The sequence below is a fragment of the Corvus cornix genome, chromosome 1 (assembly GCF_000738735.6).
Source record: "Corvus cornix cornix isolate S_Up_H32 chromosome 1, ASM73873v5, whole genome shotgun sequence".
NCBI lineage: Eukaryota > Metazoa > Chordata > Aves > Passeriformes > Corvidae > Corvus > Corvus cornix.
In genome coordinates, this window is record NC_046332.1 from 51,238,713 (window position 1) to 51,259,621 (window position 20,909).

The following is a 20,909-nucleotide window of genomic DNA, read 5'->3' on the forward strand; positions in this document are numbered from 1 at the left end:
CCGTCACAAGAAAACTGAACCATCCTCTTAAATCATTAAATCTACCACAGGACAGTGAGGGATTCATATCCTGTACATCAAGATTTTATGCTGTGCTAATTTTCAATACATTTTCTTGTGTCGAGCATCCCATTACTCACTTAGTGCAATTACTGATTCCTCTTGCCTAAGACTGATTTGTATGAATTAAGGCTTTCTAAATGCTCCAGTTCCCAAAGTCACTTGTGGTCAGACTGGGATCTACAGCTTTCCAGGGCCAATCTCTTTCAAAGAGAAGAATAGGAGACAACAAGGGAAGGAGCTCTTAAAACAGAAATGTCTTTATTAACAGTAAAACACAAGACGTGAATAATCCCTTTTACAATAGAATAATTCCAGCCAAAGGAAGTGGAGTGTGTTAAAAAGTGTATTGTTCAGACTAAATGTGTTGTCTTCAGAATGCCTCAAATCAAATGCAGCAGGAGGAATGCTTGTGAAAATGTCCCCTTGGTTAGCAGTTGGTATGTATCCTTCTTGGTATGACACAGCATGGAATAGAGTACTCTGGGGCTGGTTGGAGGACCCAGAGCTGCCCAGATCTCTCGCACTCCTGAAGCTATGTCTGAGATTTTTCATTCTCGAGAGGCAAGAGCCCAAGTATTGTTCTTTATACAGCAACCTACGCTGGTTTACAGAATATCACAAACCTTGAGTAATACTTGGATAGTGCAGATGTTTTGCTTTGCTTCTGATGGAAAACAGAGGGCAGAATTATTCATAGACATAAGTGACTCTGTTATGGATGACTCACAGTGCTTTTCTCACCAGACTGATAGCTCATAGTTAACACAACCCCATAGTTAACACACCTTGCTCAAATCCACCATTTTAGCCCCTTTCATAGAGCTTTGCAACTTTATGGCTTCATTGATCCACACAAAAAAGTCTGTTTCTTCACTTTCTTGTCTTACTTTTCAACCCCATTTATATCACAGAGGTGATATGAAATGAAGGTTTAAATTGCTAACACTGACTTATCTGCAGAAAGCAGGCTGTGGTACATTTAACTTGTATTTTAAAAGTATTATAAATAATTAAAAACTCCAATTGCTTGAGTAAGTGAAGAAATTTTATCTGAATGTGCATTATCTCTGCTCATCATTATGTTTGTTCCCTTGCTGTCTTGTTTGCAAAGCTTCTCATGAACATAACTGTGAATTAATAAGACAACACACACTTTAGCATCAAATAAACCACTTTGAAATATGATGTGCTCGCTCACTACTGTGAAAGTGCAAGGGATCAGATTTTACCAAGTTTTTTCTAGCTTTTCTTTGCTGATGAGGTCTGTATTTAAAATTATTAACTGGTTGGTCTATTTCACCCTATGCTATTCATATGCAATATTATTTGAATACTATCACAGAATATAAAATAGCAGCATCCATGGATAATAAAAACACTATGACTGGAGATCTAAAATGTGTTCACAATTAGCTGCAAATGTTCACATTGACTGTAATGGAAGAGTAGCTGACTCTGGAGGACATAGTGGTTATGCCTACCTTGTGTAAGAGACATGGCCTGCAAATTAGATTTCTTATCTGTACAGGCACCAAGTTTGCAAGCATGGCCCAGGTACAAGTGGAGGTGTCCTCTTGCTAGGATTCTCATGTGCCTCATCTCCCTGGCAGGGAAGTGTGGCATCAGTATGGCAATGTAATGTAAGGCACGCCTGGGCAAGGTGTCTGGAAAGCCCTGGGGTGAACATGTAACAGAATTCTGGCTGTTCCTGGCTCTTCTGGAGCTTCCTATGGGTAGATGATGGGTGCAAACCAAAGGCTATGTTCTGTGCTGGTCCCCAACATGCAGAAGCATCTGTCTGCACTAGAGACACAAAGTGATTTCTCTCAGCTGAACAAAGACTAAATACTGACTCAGGCTTCCTATATCTTCCAGAAAGGTACTCCTGGAGCTGCTGTGAGGAACAAGCCCTGTTTCAGTGGCTGCAATGAAGCTTCCAGGTTGAAAAGTTTTTTATTCACAGATCTAAAGTCTCATAGAATCTTTCTCCCTGCTGCAAGATGGGACCAACTCTCTCAAGCTCTTTTTTCATGGTAACTTGACTTCTTAGTTGGTCTTTGTGAAGCACACTTGTCCATCCTTATGTACTGTTAAAAATGTGACTTCATAGTCAGGAGTCCTCAGGAAGGTTCCTGCTGACTATTTTCCTTTGGGTACTGCAATTTCCCCCCTTATCTTGAAATGAGCTGGTTTATCACAATTCCCAGGTAGATGCTCTCTCTGTATATAGTCCATGTCTTTCAGTTGTGCAGTTTCTGTTCAGATTGCATCTTTCTTTGAGGAACATATACTGGATGTGCTTATAGTGTCCTTGAACAGTTGCCCCAAAGCTGAGCTCCTCATTAGTCTTGCAGCAAGGCAGAGGGTAATCTTCCAAGTGTCTTTTCCAGATCCAATCAGAGCTTACTCTCTGGATCACATGGGACACCATTTGCCCCAATACATCAGATGGCCTAATCAGGAAGCTGGCACACTCTCCCAGGCTGGGTGTACAGGAAGAACCCGAGAAAGGATTGTGGTACTTCAAGCTGTTCCTAAAACAGGTCTTAATGATTAGTTCAGATGTGAATGTAAAAAGCTCTAGTGAACACAGTGGCTGCCCGAGCATGTACTGCCTTGATACCTCCAGCAATGACCGCTGAGCTTATCTGGTTGTAGGCTCCATCCTCCTCAGTCTCTTAATCATCTCAGTGCATTTCTGGCTACTGAAACACCCATGAACTGTAAATCCTCTATAAAAATTTTCTCAGCCCCTTCGGTGGGGTCTCCACTCACTCAGAAGGGCTTGGGTTCAGATGTTCAAGTAACAGTCAAGAAACCTCCAGGTTTCTCCAGAGCAGGGAAGTCTTGCCTTTGGCTTGGCAAGCACCTGGGACATCATCATCATCAAATACTTTGGGTTGGAAGTGACCTTTAAAGATCATCAAGTCCCAACCTCCTGCTGTGGGCAGGGACATGTTGCAGAATGATTAGAGGATCAGGGACATAGATTATTGATAAAGGGAACAAATTAATAACAGAACTGTACAAGCAAGAGCCTGCAAGTAAAGGCCTGCATGAGAAAAAGCCTCCATGAGAAATGTCTGTGTGAGAAACAGGCCTGGGAACAAAAAGGGAGTTTTTTTAGGAGGTACAGTGCTGTTCTGATAAAGATGTGCTGACCATGAGAAGGGAGGAAAAACTTTGATCTCTCAAGACAAAACATAAAGCTTGCCAAATGTAGTCTTTTATCTAACCCAATTATGTAGAAGTAAGAATGCGCCTTTGTAAGTTTAAACTAATTAAAGAACTGATAAGCATGTATACTTTCACACTATATAAGTGCCTTTGTATTGCTAATAAACGAAGCTTGCTTACCGGTCACATTGATTGTCTACTTGGCTTCCCTCACCCGAAGTCGGCAGGGACACTGTCCTCAAGATCAGGTTACTCCAAGACCAGGTTACTCAAAGACCATCCAACCTTGAACACCTCTGGGGATGGGGCACCCACAACTTCTCTGGGACAGCTTTTCCTGTGCCAGTATCTCCCCACCCTCACAGTAAAGAATTTCTGCCAAATATCTTAACTAAAACTACCTTCTTTCAGTTAAAGCCATTACCGCCTTGTCCTGTAACTACATGGCCTTCCGGTGATATTAATCTACATTTTGGGCAGCACTTCTCAACTTTGAAAAATGGTATTTAATTACTCTACCTTATGACTCAATCTTTTTTTTTGTGTTTGATTTTGGCTGTACTAAGTTAGGTTATGGGGAGCCAAGGAAAGAGGCAAATAGTGCAGAGGATGTAATGTTTCTTTCCATTGCTGAACACCATGTAGTGCTAAAGTATTCCTAAAAGTTACAGTTTCACCAGAGCAGTCTTGATCCAAGAAAATTAGTCTTATACTTGAGACCCCTTCAAAGTTCCTAATTTTGATCAGGCTTCTTTATAAATTGTTTCCATTCAGTCAAGAAGCAAACAGTCTCTGCCTGAGCTGCCTCTGTAAATCCAGCTGTTTGTGCAACTCCTTAGTCACTGGTGAGATTGATTTGTAGAGCTGATAGACAAAGGTGGGTGTTCTAAACCAGGAAGAACAAGGCCAGATTAGATAAGGTTACAGTCACAAATGCCTTGTTTTCTGCATTTTAAGAGGGGTGTGGTGAAGATGATGTTTACAGCGAGAGATGTTTGGAGTGTTGATTTTATGCTGAGGGAACATTAATGCGAAATAGCTAAAGAGAAACGTTTCATCCTGAAACTGCTGCTAACAGAGAGCTTCTTCCCGTGGCAACCACTTATCACTGAATCTCCACAGAGACCCAGAGGATAATGTATACTGGAAGGGATCTCAGTGTGGAATCAAGTCTGATGCCCTGCTCAGGACAGGGACTGCTTGGAGAAGGCTGCTCAGGATAGTGAAAGTCTTAACACAGTACCTGCTGGAGACATGGAAGAGATTTCCTCAGCACCAGGTGATGTTACTTCAGGCCACAGTTCCCCTTTATGTTTCTGATACATTATCTGTCAGACTGAGCTCAGCAAAGCGTTCTGATGAGGAGCAAAGGCGTTGGTGGCGTAGCTGCTGACGGGGAGGGAAAGCACGTGCTGCACCTCTGAATGCTACAGCCACTGCTGTGCCGTACCTGGGCAGCTTTTCCAGGGCAAGGGGATGGGACTGAGCCACCCAAGCAGCACTGCCATGGAATGGCTCCAGGCAGTCAGGGTTCGAGATTTGCTCCTGTCACCTCTGGATGCGAATGGCACATTAATACCGGTGCTGCTGAAGAGCTGGCAGCAACTAAAGTCATCTTCTCTTGACTGTTTAATAGGAAAACAAGTGGTCTACGTACCATGCTGAATGTGCTTTATGCCTCTGCCTCATCAGACTCCCATTGCTGCCTGCTGATGCATGGTACTCCTCCACAGAAACTTCTAAGAGGCTATGAACTGTTGATGACTCAAAAAAAAAATTTTAAAAATCTGCCTTCAACTAAGTAGTCTCCCTGTAAGTGGTTTTAAATCTCTCAGGAAGACTATCTCCAAAGCTTAAGTATTAATGAGTAGTACATTTAAAGACCTTAAATTGACTACTGCTTTTAAAGGTTCATGAAAACATTTCAGCAGAAATTATCTCCTTCCAAAGTAGGGAGACATTAGAGATACAAAGAGATTACAAATTGCTGTAAATTGTAAGAAACCTGAATTTTTACCAAATTTCCATTCATGTATACTAGAGAAGCTTGTAAAAGAAACTTTGTTCAAAAAGAAAGAGAAATAAATGGTTTATTAGCCTTGCTTTTCATCTCTGCATCTGGGCAGGAGTCATCTTATTTACTTGTTTGCCTCATCCACTGGTACCACTTCTCCCATGTACTGTGGGCTTTGGGGAAGAGCTGTCAGCTTCTGTGTCGCTTGCACAGCATCTTACACAGTGGGCTAAGCCCCCAGAAACCACCAAAATAGGAAACAACTGACACAGTGGTATCAGCCTTCCCAAAGGCTAAAAACTGAGATGGCTGTTGCCAGAATTGCCCAGAATTGAGTGCTTTGATCCAATTTTCAGCAAATAGTTAAATTTGCTGAAATTCATCTCATCCTAATACAGATGTTTTAAATGTGTCAGAGGAATCGTGCTCCAGAAATGCCTCTTTTCCTACTAGTAAGACAGTATTAAGGTGACTACCTTAAATGTGATACATGTATGGACTGCATGGAAGCCAAATCCTATTTAAAAAGTGATTATTGTAAACTTAGACATAAAGGAAAGGAAAAACTGCTCTGAATTGACCACTTTCCATTTAAACAAAACAAACTGAGAAAGCATCGTTACTAGGCTGGGAAAGTCACCACATCTTCATTAGGGTTCCCCTCATCTATTTTCGGATACATCCCGTGTAGCAGTCTGCATTTGAGCTAGTGACCCTGAGTTCCCCTTACACTCAGTGGGAAGACACAAGCATGCTCAGAGCACAGTGTATTTCACCTATTTGAAATACCTTGTGATGAAACAAATAATGCCCCAGAAGAAGCTGCTTCTCTTCACTGGCCATCCAATTTTCCTCTGCTGAATGGACAGAAAACTGAGTTCTGGAGCTGCCCAAGAGCAGATGCACCTCAGAACATCTCTTTTTGCTCTCTGTGAGGAAGATGACAATGCTGGGAATGTCTAAAAGGAACTCCTGGGCTTCTCTCTATTTTAGAAGGGAAGGAGGTTTCAGCCTAAAAGGCAAGGAAGGGACAGAGCTAGATCCTGGACAGGAGAGGTGATTTCTCCTGTCCTTAGCTGCTAAGAAAAAAAAGGAATGAGCAAAATCAAAAGGTGCTCATCATCGAGCAAAGGTGCAGCTGGAGAAGAGGAGCAATAAGCATGCTAAAAAATATTTTACCAGTACCTGATCACTGATGACAGAGGAAGCTGAGGAAAATGCATTTTTCCAAACTGATGTCTCTGAAGTCTGCTAAACAGTAAATGGCACACCTGGAATTTCTGTATATTATTATTATTTTTGGATTTCATTGCTTCAAGAGACTGTAAAGGTTTTCCTATCTCACAGTGACACTGCTGATGTCAAATGGTGACAGAATCGCACTTACAAATTTCCTATACAACTTGCTATTACTGCTCAAACTTAACAATAATTTATCCTTCTGTGCCCTGCTAATTCTGTAGGTGGCTGAAGATGCATTCAACTGAAGTAACACTGTTAGTTTACTCACTGTCTTTCCAGTGAATGTTATTTCCTTTTGCATATGTTCTAGAGCTGAAAATTTCAGGTGTCCTCTTCTAATTATGCAGCAAAATGTGTAGCACCAGATACTGTGTGAGAAGAAATATCCTGAAAAACATTTTTTTTTCCCTCATGATACTTCTGCTGATTTCTATGGAGGAATGAGATTGGAGAAGTTATCACTCTTTCTAACCCTTAAATAAAAACAATTTTCAGTGGACTGTTATGCCTGGAAAGAAATAATACTTGACTCTTTCAACAAAAGGAAAGACCATCAAAATGTAGTAAGAGTTTCACCTGTCTCCTCAGAAAAAGTTTCCAAGTGAACAGCATTTTGCAAGGATGGGATTAGACTATGGACAATAGATTTCCCTGCTTACAGAAGGAACGGTAACCTTGAAGAACAAGGTTCTGCACATAGATTCACTTTTCACTTGTTCGTGGCTTGCAGTGCCTCACCATCCTTTGCAGGCAAGGCAAAAGCTCAGCAAATGATGAAGCCTGTATCTAAGATGAGAAACCATCCATGGGGATGTATGGAGTGACTGGCAGGGAAGCCCTCTCAGTCAGACCCAAGCAATGCAGTCACATCCCAAGGACTGGCCCAGCACAGGGGATGGACATGGCTGTCTCCCATCTCCTTCTCATTGTGATGCCTTAGGCATCCTTTGAGTGTGGGGTTTTCTGTTCCCAAGATGAATGATAAAGTAATTATTTGCTTCTTCAATGCACACCTAATTTCCCTTTTCTGAATCACAGTTCAAGTCCCTTTTTGGTGTACCCTTGATATCAGCACAGCAGTCTAAATACAGACAGTCCTAACTTTAAAACAAACTACATCAATACTGTAGAAGGGATAGGATTCAGTTTACATGCCAGATACATATGCAAGTATGTATGTACTTTGCAAAAAAGCACTGGAAGTTAATTAGTTTTTTTAACTCATAGGCAGATATTTCAATTATTATTTTTTTCTTAGGAGTTTGTTGCTTTTCAGTGCAGCAGTACCGTACCCTACTGTGTGAACAGTATCAGACTACTCAGGTTGTCCAGAATGCTCTGATAAGGGTCCTGTGCTGAACACGTCCCGAGGGCTCTCTCCTCCTGACAAATCCCAGGAGAGATGGGTGTGCCTCAGCTCCTCAGAGGATTTGTTGTCCCATCGTGCTTTGCAGTAGGGAGACAGACTGGAGTTGCAGTTTAGTCCTTCAGATCACTGGATAAAAGTCATCTCTGTGCATAAGTCCTGTCCACCACCTCAGGTCCTCTTCTGGACTTGAAATCAGGATGTAAGATGAATACAAATGGCACAGAGATCTGACTCTGGTTGCCTGCAGAGGGGTGAATTTCACCTACTAGGAACAGCTATAGCCAGGTTTCTGAACCCATGTGAAAGTGCTGGGAATTTGCACCATTTACTGGCTTGGCTGGGGAATGAAGATGCTCACAGGAAATGTTTGACACTTTTGCAGGAATTTGGCTTATTTTGTACTAGAGAACAGATATGCTATACCTGAATTTCTAAACTTATTGTACTGGCATCAGAGTAACTAGAAACCACAAAACAAAACAAACAAAAAAAAAAGAGTAGACTATGTATAGATATATTTACATCTACATACATCTACATATAGAAGCTTCTGTTCATGGGAATTCTATAAGCCACTGCCTGCAATAGCATCCATCCTAAGGGAATTCTAGAGATGAATCTTAAGAGACTGAGGAGATGGGGTTGTGAGGTGAGCCCATCTGTGTCAGCACCTTATCCAGCCATTGCAATGGTCCATGCAGGTGGATCTCAATCCAGCAGGGCGTGCTTGTAACATCTTGGCGATGATACTCTGCTCCCCAGCCCTATAAAAGGACCAAAAAGTGAGGTGCTTTTTTTTAAAAAAACACCCAAAACATTAAATCACAACTCCCGCGCTGATAGTCTAACACAACTACAGATAGTCCACCACCCAAGTTCCCAAGATTTAATGCTTTATCCTAAGGATAATTTTCTCTAGAAACTTTGCTCTTTTTTAAGGTCACTGTTATCATAATTACCAGGGACTCTATGCTATTAAATTAAAAATCTCAGTCACACTTCCAGGTGCTGAGAATAACTGGCATGGAAAGGCCTGTTTCCAAGCTTGGCTGCCTGCAAACAGCCCATGGGGAATGGTCCCTGTTGTTTGCCTCCCAGAGACATGCCCAGGAAAGTCTGGCAGACTGCTGTCTGGCACAGACAAAAAAGAAGGCCAGACTCTTTCATTAACAGGAACTGGGAATGTTCCTGGGCAGTGCTTCATGTATTGGTAGAGATTCATCCTGTGAGTCTGAGGCCTTAGAATTTCTAGATATTTATCTAAACCTCTGGAAACTTCCAGCAGTTCCTATGTACCATACTTAGCCTATGTATAAATATTTTCCATAGGTTTTCTATCCTTGAACATGTCCTCTTTCCCAACGGGAGTTCCCAGCTGTCTGCTGTGGGAAGTAATTTCTCCAGCTCTTTTGGGGAAGATAAGGGATATGAAGTATCTGAGAGAAGATGGGGATGGGGTGCTGGCAAGGAGAAAAGAAAACCTGAAGTACCCATGCCTCAAGGGGCAGATTTAAGTTTGGAAAAGGCTTTTCTCCCAGTGGATGGTTGGGCACTGGAACAGGCTCCCCAGGGAAGTGGTCACAGCACCAGCCTGACAGAGTTCAAGAAGCATTCAGACAATGCTTGTGGACACACAGTGCAACTCTTGGGGATGGTGCTGTGCAGGGCCAGGAGCTGGACTGGATGATCCTGATGAATCCCTTCCAACTCAGCTTATTCTATGATTCAAGCAGGCACGGTGTCTAAGCAGTGCTAAGCAGGCAGCCTGACGTCACAGCAACACAAGGCATGCGAGTCACAGCCCGCAGCCTTGCAGCTCAGCAGCTGTCTCACTGGCAGAACTGAACTCAGATTTCCATAGGGCAATGTGCAAAACATGGTCCCACTACAGGATGAGGATCTTCATTTGTGGGATGCTGATCAGACACTGAGTCGTACCTGTCATTATGATAGTCAGGCAGGTTGGCATTCTTGTTTTGAAAAAAGGACATGGAAGTATATTAAGACTGATGGCTGCCAAAGTCACCAAAATTTTAGAGTGCTGAGCAGTTCAGACAACTGAGGCTGCTAGAGGCCACTCTTTAGATGATAGCTGGAAAACTAGGATCAACACGAAAATAAGATGTCACCATAAATGGTCTGGATACAATCCATGTTAATTAATGAAGAAAAGGGGAAAGAAAGCAGAAGAGTAAGATATGGATCCACCAAAGCCCAAAGAGTACTTCCAAACAGGCAGCATTTTTCTGAACTGCACAGCATTTATCAGACTAGAAAGGGCCTGTGTTCACAGAACCTCGGATTGATGTTCTGTAAATGATTACATAAAATGCCAGCACAGTCAGACTTCTGAGATGGTGAAGTCACAAGTGCTCAACTGCAGTGAAGATACAGAGCCAGGAGAGCAAATGTCAGAGAAGTTGGTGCACCTTGCTGACAGGCAGGACAGAAAATCCAGAGGAACAACAATTACAGGATTCAAGCACAACGTGCCAGATTTGGGGGAGCCTGGCAGGCAGCTGGCCATCTCCCTCTGCTGGCAACTCCCAAACACTCCCAGTGATGCTATCTCTGGCTGGAGCACCCCCAGGGGAAATGCCAGGAGGGCAAGGACCCTGGTTCTCCCGGTATATCATTCTTGGGTTACAGGTAGCCTCCTTCACCCCAAGGCTGAAAGGAGCTCGGAGCTGGAGTTCTCTTAATGAGGGAATAAAGTGAGTAAACTCACAAAGCTGCAGTGGTGTTTTGCACAGAGGGTGGGAAGAGGATACTGGTACCCCCATGGGTCCTGCTGCTCCTGCCAACACTTCCCACCTCCTGTGGGCAACAGCTCTCTCCAGCCTAGGCTCCATGTCCCAGAGTGCTGAACTTTCAAGTCTGCTGGGTATTCTCCTTAGCCTCAAGACCTGGGGGAATGAGGGAGGGATTGTGCTGGGTTCAGAACTCAGCTTGAAGAAACTCTTCATCTCTTCCCTTCGTGCTTCAGCTGCCTCAGCTGTGGAGAGGTGACAAGAGCCATCCTGCTTTGGTTATCAGCAGTGCTCAGTGGATGGAAGCTGTTCTCACTGATGATATACCCACATTTGACCTCCTCCCAGCTGCTTGTGTGCTGGGCACAAAAAGGACATCAGAGGGGACAAGACCTTCACCCCCCTCTGTCCCATGCCCTGCATCCAGAAGGTGGCATGGTCCTGGCAAGTTTCTCATGTCTTGGTCCCTTACCCATCCCTACCTCCCTTGAGCTCAAGCATTGGTGGGGTCAGAGGCAGGGTCTCTAGCCCTTTGGTTCCCCTTGCCCTGTGGGCTGTAGGTGACCAGCAGTATCTGGACTCGAGTCAGCAGGGAAGCCACAGCACTGCCCTGCACCCAAGGGTTCTCTTGGACTGTGGCTCTGACAGACAAGATGCCCCTCTGGGCACTGTGTCCCCAACACCCAGGGTCACACCTGACTCCAGACTGAAGACAGGAGGGCTCACACATTTGGAGGGAAATATTTTGGGAAGACTGAGTACAAGAAAGAGTATTTGCAGGCCAGGAAGAAAGAGCCTAGATGAGATTTGCGTAGCAATTTTCCAGACGTCATGGGAAAGAGTTTAAAATAACTCCTTGCACTGGCCCTCTGGTGCCTGAGGCACTATAATAGCTACTATTATTTCAACAAAGCAAGGTGATAATATGGCAGCAGCATTATATAGTGCATCAACAGCACCATTTCTGCTGCCATGCTGGGCATGGAGGCAGATAACACATCAAAGAGCCTGCCCTCGAGTTGCTGAGATAATGAAAATATTGTGTAACTGGCTACACTGCCTTTACAAACAACGTGCCCATTCATGTCTTCCATTAAAGAAAATGCTGTTTGTTGGGTTTCTTGCTTTTTTTTTTTTCCCTAATGCTTGCATGTGAGCAAAATGTCAATTCCTTCCCAAGAACAAAGCACCAACATGGGCATGGGCATGGGCATGGATATTTTGGCTTGGACTCTTGGGAGAAGTTACAGAGCACTCTTAATGCTCTCAGAGACTTAAGAAGAGGGTCCCCAAGGATGGCTAGAAAAAGTCAGACCAGAAAGATATGTGGGACTCAACTCATTGGCTCTGCAGAACATAAGGAAACTGGGCTCAAGTCTCAAGCAATTTTTTGGTGTCTTAGATGTAAATTCAATTATCTCAATTCAGTAATTTGTATAGAAACAAACCTGCAAGACAAAGGAACATACTCAAGCCATTTTTATGGTTCCTAGCAGGACCACTGGCTTCTAATGGTGCAACTGCTCTAGTCTGCAGGCTCAGCATTGCTGCCAGCTCTCCCCAGCAGCACTATAGCAAGTTGGTCTAGCATCATCTGGAAACTGTCTAGAAATACTCGTCATTCTTTGGGGGTTAGGTGCTGCAACAGGCACGTAAGTAAATCCTAAGTGCTAAAAGGAGTCGAGAGATCTCTTTCTGGTGAGAAGGCCATTCAAAAGATTTGAGAAAGTCACACAAAGACTGATAGATTTCACACAGAGCAGTCAGACTGTGGAATTTGGATATGAAGGACATCAGAACAGTAATGGCTTTGGTGGCCTCCTGTCTCTTCCAAATAACAGGGGGAAGGTCAGATGTTCTTTTGGATTTTTTATTCTGCTTGCAAGAAGCCCTTCTGGTTGTGTGGCTGGCCAGAGTGAATGTCATCAGAAAGTAAGACAATCTTTTGCCAGGGATCAGGCAGATGCCAAACAACAACAATTATCTGCAAGCTCAGTGAGGGATGAAAAGGACCCAGTGTTTCTTGATTGAGACCATATATACCAGTCTGTCATACTGATAAGACTTAAATCAGCCTAGAGACATAAGGACATTCTTTTCAGATCTCTGGCTCTATCAAGCTCTATTGCACACCAGCAACAACAGGAGAGATCACAACTGCCTAAGATATGTGCTACAACATTTATATGTTGCTAAGCCCTTCTGAGTTGAACTTTTTGAACAATCAGTGGGGAAACACCTGCCTGTTCTCTGCCTATTTTCCACAGAGAGCCTATGAAATACCTAAATTTTGTAATCTAAGAGATTTTCAGGTTGATCACAAAAGCTAATGATTTTGAGCACCTGTAAGTTTAAGGCAATACTGGAAAACAGGCTGTCTGAATTGCCATTCAAAAGCTGGGTATCTAAATCCCCACTTGGAATGGATTTGATGGGATCTAGTTTTGCACAAAAGCTAGCAGGGATGCAAGAGAAAGCAAAGAATCCTTACTTTAACAAAGCTCATTCGAATAGTACACATCTTGGTCAGCTCATACACCACTTCAAAACCATGATTGACTGACTGGGCAAGCAGCTGGGCAAAGAGCTGGTTGTTGAAGATCTTCAGGCTGCAGCCACTGGGGATCTTGCAGACAGTGGCTGGGTGAAAACCATGCTGGTAGTTACAGTTGCGGCTTTGCACAAAAATACTGCTGTCACTGACACATTCGGCATAAACCTCCCCACCGACGTAGTAAAGATGAACACCTAGAAAAAGAGAATAAATGTGTATTATTTCTCCATTGTTCACAACACACTTTTTGCCAGTAATTCATTATTTTACTGGTTTGGGCATACAAGCCCAGTATCCTTCCAGAGTCTTTGTTTCTCAGTGCAGGTTGCTTTACTTCTTTTACCCAACAGCATAGTACTTTATGGCAAGATACACATACATAAACATCAAAAACATTTCAACCATATAGTAAACATCAATCAAAACTATCCAAAAATCACTGTTGCATTACACAGCTAAATGTATTTTTGCTATTAAGCAAATGCACACTGGCCAAGACCCACTTCACTGCATGCTGTTTTACTACAGGGTCCTACTGTCATACAGTTAAAACACAGTATGGTGTGTACTTAAAATAGCTTTTCTGTATTTTGCTTTATCCACCACATCAGAACCATGTATTTGCATTTACATGATGTGATTTACTCATCAGATCCTGTTCCAAGTGACCTTTAGCAAGAAAATGACTGATCTTCTGAACTTTTCAGTGCCCAAGCGACTTACCAATACTAACTCAAATTTTGACTGTGACTTGGGGAAATTAAGGTAGAAGCACTTCTATCCCTTCAAAGACTCTAATCCACCAAGGATATCTGCTTGCATGAAAACATACCTAAATTGGTGGGAAGCTTTATCTTAGCCTAACTCAGCAACCTCAAAGTTAGGGATCATCTGTAAGATGATAACTGTGTAGATGCCTTCTCTAGCTGATAGATGGAGAGAGGCACTGTGACCAGATGATTCACTCCATCTGCTACAGAGTGCAGGCTCAGAGCCAGCGTAAACCCATGGAAGTCTGTGCAGGTGCTGAAAAGGCTCTCCCATTCCCTGCCCCTGCTGGCACACCTGCTTTCATGCTGGCAGCAACAGCTGAGGATTGGGCAGCTGTCCAGGCTGAGGAACTGAACCAGCTAATAAACTTAAAAACAAACAACCCAAAATTTATTTTCAGTGAGATCTCATGAGATCTTCATCAGTGCAAGTGTGGCAATGGGACCCTGACTGCTGGAACATGAGCATGAAGATACAACAACCTGAAAGGGGCCAAGTCATCCTGTGAAAATGCCCAGACAGTCACCCTTCCCATGGCTAGATTAGGGGAAATCAACCTTTCCCATGGCCAAGAGAGGTGGAAGAACTCAGTTCTTTGTTCTTGTGAAAACCACCACTAAATAAAAATAAAATCCTCCTCTCTAGTGCCGGGTATGCCGTTCAAACACACACAGATGTTCACAGAGCCTCAGTAGACTGCCTGCAAAGCTAGTGGTTACCGTGCTTTAATAATGCAGCTGTAATTAGTTTTATTCCTGGTGTCTTTCATACAAAGACTGGTTACGTATTCCAGCTCTGTTCATCATTCTGCAGTCATAACAACAAGGGGCAGCAGCACATCCTTAGGACAAAACCAGCCTCTAAACAGAAGTGGGAAAGGCACGGGGGAAAGCAAGTTTAGTGGGAAAAGAATCTGGGAAAAATACTCTCTCCTATAGTCTTTCAGGGTGACTCAGATGGGAACCTTTAAGCCTGTCTTCAAGCCATCACTTGACTTCTGTGCACCCACAAGAGCTCAAATGAACTGTGAGTGGCAGGGGTGTGGCTCAGAGCACACTCTGGTACTGCACTGGGAACAGGAGCGACAGGAAAGCATCAGCTCCAACTGCACCAAGCACCGTGGGTGCTGCACACTGTGGCTGCTGCTAGTTGACCTTCCTTTCCATGGAAATAGACAAAAGGGAAGGACTGAAAGGACTTAAAGGAGTCCATATAACTTTCTGAAATAATCAGATGAAGTGAGAACAGAGAGCAGGGAGAGAAGAATGACATAAATGTGCACCACATTTAAAATCTTCAGGTGTAGCTACTGATTTAGGGTCACCACAGGGGCTAAGGTGAAAAATTTTAAAGGATGAGTTTTCAAAGTATATTAAGTAACCCATTTTCTGAAAAAAAAGGAGAATGCTTTCAAAGGCATTGCCCAAACATTGTGCTATAATAACAAAAACACCAACGTCACTTCTGAAAGCCGAGGTTACAAATAGTTTTTTCCTTGTGAACTTTTAAAAAACAATAAATACAGCACTAATCAGTGTGTATTCCTATTATTCTAGTATTCATTCACCAGAGAAAAGCACCCTCAAGGAAACCAAGCAGCTAAAGACATATTTGTAGAAGACCAAACCAAAGGTCCATATGTTTCAGTGGTATTTCATTGCTCCCTGCAGAAACTGAAAATTCAGCAGTCTCCAAGCTTCCACATCTTTTTGACACTGATCAAAAGTTCCTTTTTTGTCCTTGAAGTCTGACTGCTGAAACAGGTCCAATTGCTCGTAGATGTTGCATTGTGTTCTGGATTGTTTTCAGCTTTGATGTGGTATTTCCAGGAAACGGTTTCACGCTGATACACTAGATGACAATTCAATCACATATCCTTATCCTACTGAGCTAATCTTGTTTACTCACTCTTTTTTCTCCCGTGTTAACATGTGACAATTGTATCCATTTCAGCAACTTTCATCTGTCCACCATGCCTTTGAACTGCATGCTTCTGGAACTGCTCTGTGCTCTTCTGTGGGCCTGCACTGGTGCTGCTTGTACTCCATTTGTATATGGTTTTTTAGGATTTGTATAAACAGGGAAGAGAAGTAAAATTAAAGATCTCTGATCTATTAAGCTCCTCTCTGGGCAACCTGCTCCTTCCCTTGAGCACATTCCTAGTGTAGGACTTTAAAGGACTTTAAATCAATTAAGATGGATCTTCACATTTAAATGGATGAAGACCATTAGCATTTACCTAACTTTATTTCTATTCTGTCTCTTCCTCTTTTGGGGCAGAAAGTCACAGGCTGTAACATCCCCAAATGACAGCTAGGATCTTTTGTCATTCTTCTTTTAGGGCCAGGCTCAGCTTTTATCTACATCTCTTTGACAGCTTACACAGATAGGGTGTAAAGCTTTGCTTTATTTTCTAAGTAAATTAGAACTAGATGTACAACACATTTGCACTCCTCACAATGAACCACTATGGCAGACACTTGTAGCATCTGCAACATAAATGTTTTCCATTTTGGGGGAAAGTGCAAGAGCTTAGCACTACATTCCGTGCACCAGCTTCAGGTTCACTGCTGTTTGCAAAAACTGTATCACATTTGTCTCAGAACTTCCTCGTATTCAGTCATTCAACACTAGACTATCAAGAGCCAATTAAAATATTGCTCTAGGCCTGGGAAATGAGGTGAGGTTGACAAGATAATAGGAGTGGAACAATTAGAGTTAATTAGCCCAGTGGGAAATGCATTCCCAGGCAGCTACTGGTGAGAGGCTGAGTTGGCAAGATAATGAGTCTAGACTGGATATACCAGAACCAGCAAAGCTTCATCTGCACAGAGAAGTGGCTGGCACAGGGCTTCTGACTCACCACCACAAACAACAGTAAGTTCTGGGAGAATATCAGGCCCTACAGAGCCCTAGGGAGCTGGGACAGAGTGTGTGGCCATGCGTGTCCAGGTGTGGTCTCCTCGTACTCGGCACCAGCAGCGTGTGACCCTGCATGCTGAGGATATATGTGCACCAGCGGGGAGCATACAGAGCTGCAACAGCAACCACTGCTGGGAGAATCCAAACCTTAGTTTTACTGGTGAAAAGCTGACAAAGCAGGGAATTGGACTGGTGGAGGGGGGGAAGGAAAGCTACAAACACTACCATAGTTCTTCAGCTAAGTAACTCAACTACTAAGTGTTTCATCCATCTTCCTTTGTTATTTGGTGGGAGGAGAAGCAGCCCTGAGGCACCAGCAATTATCCTTTTAGTGGCATTTCAATGGCAATATTCCCAGTTGCCAGAAGCTCTAATAAATAAAATGAAAATACATACTGCTAAATTAGAACACACAACTATAAACAACATTTTTCTCTTTGCTGGCCAAGTAAATAGCCTTTGTAAGGAGTTACTCTGCTGATTGTTATCCAGTCAGAAAAGAATCCTCTGCTTTTCTTCTATTTCAGAAGTAATGTCAGACCTTTTGTTTTAAGGCAAGCACATCTGATGAATCAGCTACGTTTGTTAATGTCATGCATGGATCTTTTGAGCTCTGAATATTATTCCTGAGGAGAGGGGATTTCCTCTTACCTTTTCCTATGTGTCTCCTGGTGTTTTCTATAGTAGAATTGCGGTTTACATTTGAGAGCAGACCCAGGCAGAACCTGTTTTTGTTATTTGAAGGATCTGTAAATCCATCTATAAGGATACTTCGTGAGGAAGCCTGGAAAGTCTCTCCTACCCGGTTGTTGAGTTCATAGTAGGCAACTGAGCACCAGTGTTGGGGCTCCTCATAACAAACAGGCCGAAAGTCTGTAGGAAATAAAGTTAAGCAGCTGCTCAGGTTTCAGCAATATTTTTTAAACAATCTTTCTCTGTTTTCTTTCATTCCCTCCCACTCTCAGTCCCTCATCTCTTCATCTAAGTAGTCACTTATGTCATGCTTTATCCCAGCAACAGCTTCCATTGCTTCTTGATTTTATGACTGAAGTCCCAAACATGCAAAAGGTTGGTGCACCAGCTTAACTCTAAGCCTCTGAGGAGCCCCACTTCTTCTTAAAAGTGGAAACTCCACTGCATTAAATCAAGCACACTGACAGTCCTTGCTGAACTGTGGCCCAAACTATACACTGAAAATAGTAAGGGATACATCTGCTCTGCACACCAGCAGGAGATAGGGATGACAGATGGGCTCAAAGCAAGCCAAAACTGAGCCAAGTTTTTGGTATTAGGCCTTCAGCCTAATACCAGACTCTGTGGTTCAGAAGTAATAAATCAGTCCAATTTTTGCAGGCTTTCAGGCTTTCTGCTTCCATGTGGGACTGTAAGCAGAAATGTCAGCAAGGTCATTTCTTTTGGATCTATCCCTGCCCAGGTTTTCTAAGTCAGAGATGGAGAAAGACTCAAAAATGTAACAGAATCTCTGAGCCTCATTTGTCCTATAGGAATTAGTAGGAAACTTTATCCTGCCTGCTCACCACAGGCATGTGAGCCCGCCTGCCCCCAGAGTACCTCTGTGCATAACCTCTAATAAACCTCCAACTAATATTCACTAGGATAGTGATCAGGGATGGTAAGCTATGATAAAAAGATTAAACTAGCTTGACAATTTATTAAAAGTATTGGTGTCTGATAACTTGTTATTATCTGGACATTCTGTGTCCCCATCCGTAATTAGCACTATCCCCTCACACTCCTTCTGCTCCAGTTCCATGCTACATACACACTCCTTGCTGTTTCAGAAGGCTGGCAATATTTTTTGAATGTGCATGCGTGTGCAGTGCTCAGTTCTCGTTCTAGAAACGGCATCTCTTTAGGAACACGACATGATGGACTAAAAGAACAATGGGGATCTTTCCTTTGCAGTAGCAGGAATCCAAAGCAAAAGCCAGCTCCCCATTCCTACCCTGCAGCAACTGGCTGTGAATGGTGGAGGCATCATCTGCCAGTACTGGCCCAAAGGTAGCAGAGGCTGTGCTGGAGAAGTCACCAAGTTGCTTTGAGGGGTGCAAGGAGGATCCCAGATCCTTCTTTGACCATTCATGCCCCTTCCACTAAAGAATTCTTATAAGATGACCAAGAGTTTGATCTTCTGTCAAAATCTCCTTGTACTCCACTAGAACATGTCCTTTCCTTTTCTAGCCAGCCAGTAATGTAACATTAATACAAAGACGGCAGTAAAAGGTCCCTACCATGAGGCTTTAAAGTACTTGAAACCTAGAGGTGAAGGTGATAAAGAAATGAGTTCTCATATTGATAATGCTTTTGTGTGTTATATTGCCCCACCAGCCTTGGTTTGATGTGTTTATCGTTACAATGTAGATAACAGCATTTGCTTTCATTAACAGCTTTTTAACTGTAATAGTCCACGGATGCAAATAAGGTCTAAACTCTGTAACTTTGCACATGATTCATGGAAATCTTACATCAACTTATCCTGCTAGCTAATGGATGGGTCTAGCACACAGCCTTACTGAAAAACTGCCTGAAACTTATTATTACCGATCACTAAACCTTCTTGTGCAAATAACATTTTTTTCTTAACATTTTTATTTAAAGAATAGTACAAATGGTTATTTACTTTCAGCTTCTCCATCGGCAGATCTACCTCCAGTGGGCAAAGACAGCACTAGTTGACTTTCAGCTATTGCATCCATTGACCGTCCATTGTGGATTCCTGGAGGTTCTCTTGCGTGGTAGGGCGGAGGTGGAGTTTCCACTATAGAAAGAAAGAAAAAAGAAAGGAAGAAAGAAAGGAAGAAAGACACCTAAGTCAGTATGTTGGTAAATTCCTCCTGTTTTTTCCTGGTGAGTATTTTACTACTTCAGCATTTTTTGGATAGAGAGGACTAGAAACAGCACAAATATGAATCTGACCTCCATTCAGTCTCTAGATTAAGACCATTGCATGTTCAGGAAAGATAGGAAGGAAAAGCTGTCCTGTTGGACATGCAGCTCTTGAAAGAGAGAGGGATGGTCACAACAATGCCTCAGGCCTAGACCCGTGTCAAATCAAGTCCTCTGTTAACACCAGTTATTACCCTAAGAAAGTAATGCAGTTTCATCCTTTAGTTCCAGATTTCTCTCTTTAATTTAAAACTTGAGGAGGATGATTTAAGAGCGGAAGCTAACTATATTTGATCCTCTGGGAGAAAGCTCTTGTTCTTCATAATCTGTAAAAAAAGCCTACGGAAAGCTATAGAAATCAGACTTGGCAAAACTCCCTCTAGACTTGTTCTTTTTTACTCTGTCCTACAAGGGAAGTCTGTCCCTTTCCTGGTTTGTTCAGTCTCCCATCAAAGAGGAATGGATGTCATGAAAACATTGAGAGGAAAAGTATCAACTCACAATTGCCCACCTCCTGATTTGTTTCATTTATAGCAACATGAGCTAGAAAACAGAAGACGACTCTGTAATGGGATTCTCCAGAAAGGCTGGAGGCTCTAGAAAGCCAAATTAAAAAGGACTTCATTTTCATATCATAAAATGTCAACATTCACTGCATAAGCACTAGAAGTGTGCAGTTTTGTTCGTTTGAATAGAAACTCAATGGGCTTATGTGCAAATTATAGCCATATCCAAGCTTGCAGGACCAAGGGCCTCTTTAAGAAGGGTTTAACTTGGTTCCAGGCTGAAATTCCCTCCTGTGTTTGGGGTGTGTTGGCTGCCCCTCAAAATGGAGCAGCTTGACCTGGAGTGGATAACTGTGAACTGTCTCATGAGACAACCATTGAATCTTCCAAGTAAGGAATGTTATTCTATTCTATTTAAGCACTGCTCAGGACGTAGGAATTTCATACACTGTATGAAATTTCTAACACTTAGATCACATAACCCTCCAGCAAAAAATAGTAAAACAAAATCAAGAAATAGTGTAAGAGAAAACAAGTTACAGAAAGTAATATAGTCACAGAATCACGTGGTTATATGGATATTTTTGATGTCTATGCCTAAGCTAGTCACATTTAGGTCTCCTTATACCCACTA

The 20,909-nt window shown here is 42.7% G+C and overlaps 1 protein-coding gene across 2 annotated transcripts in view; it reads right to left on the minus strand.

Moving 5' to 3' along the window:
- Positions 1-298: 298 nt before the first annotated feature.
- The window catches only part of SMAD9 (SMAD family member 9), a 44,297-nt gene continuing 23,686 nt past the window's right edge, over positions 299-20,909 (minus strand). For both annotated transcript variants that reach the window (XM_039566614.1, XM_019286344.2), the window contains exons 4-7: positions 19,504-19,641; positions 17,514-17,735; positions 13,107-13,363; positions 299-8,629 (exon numbers count right to left, since the gene is read on the minus strand). In XM_039566614.1, coding sequence (XP_039422548.1) covers positions 8,486-8,629; positions 13,107-13,363; positions 17,514-17,735; positions 19,504-19,641 — 761 coding nt within the window. In that variant the 3' untranslated portion in view covers positions 299-8,485. The remainder of the gene's footprint in view (positions 8,630-13,106; positions 13,364-17,513; positions 17,736-19,503; positions 19,642-20,909) is intronic.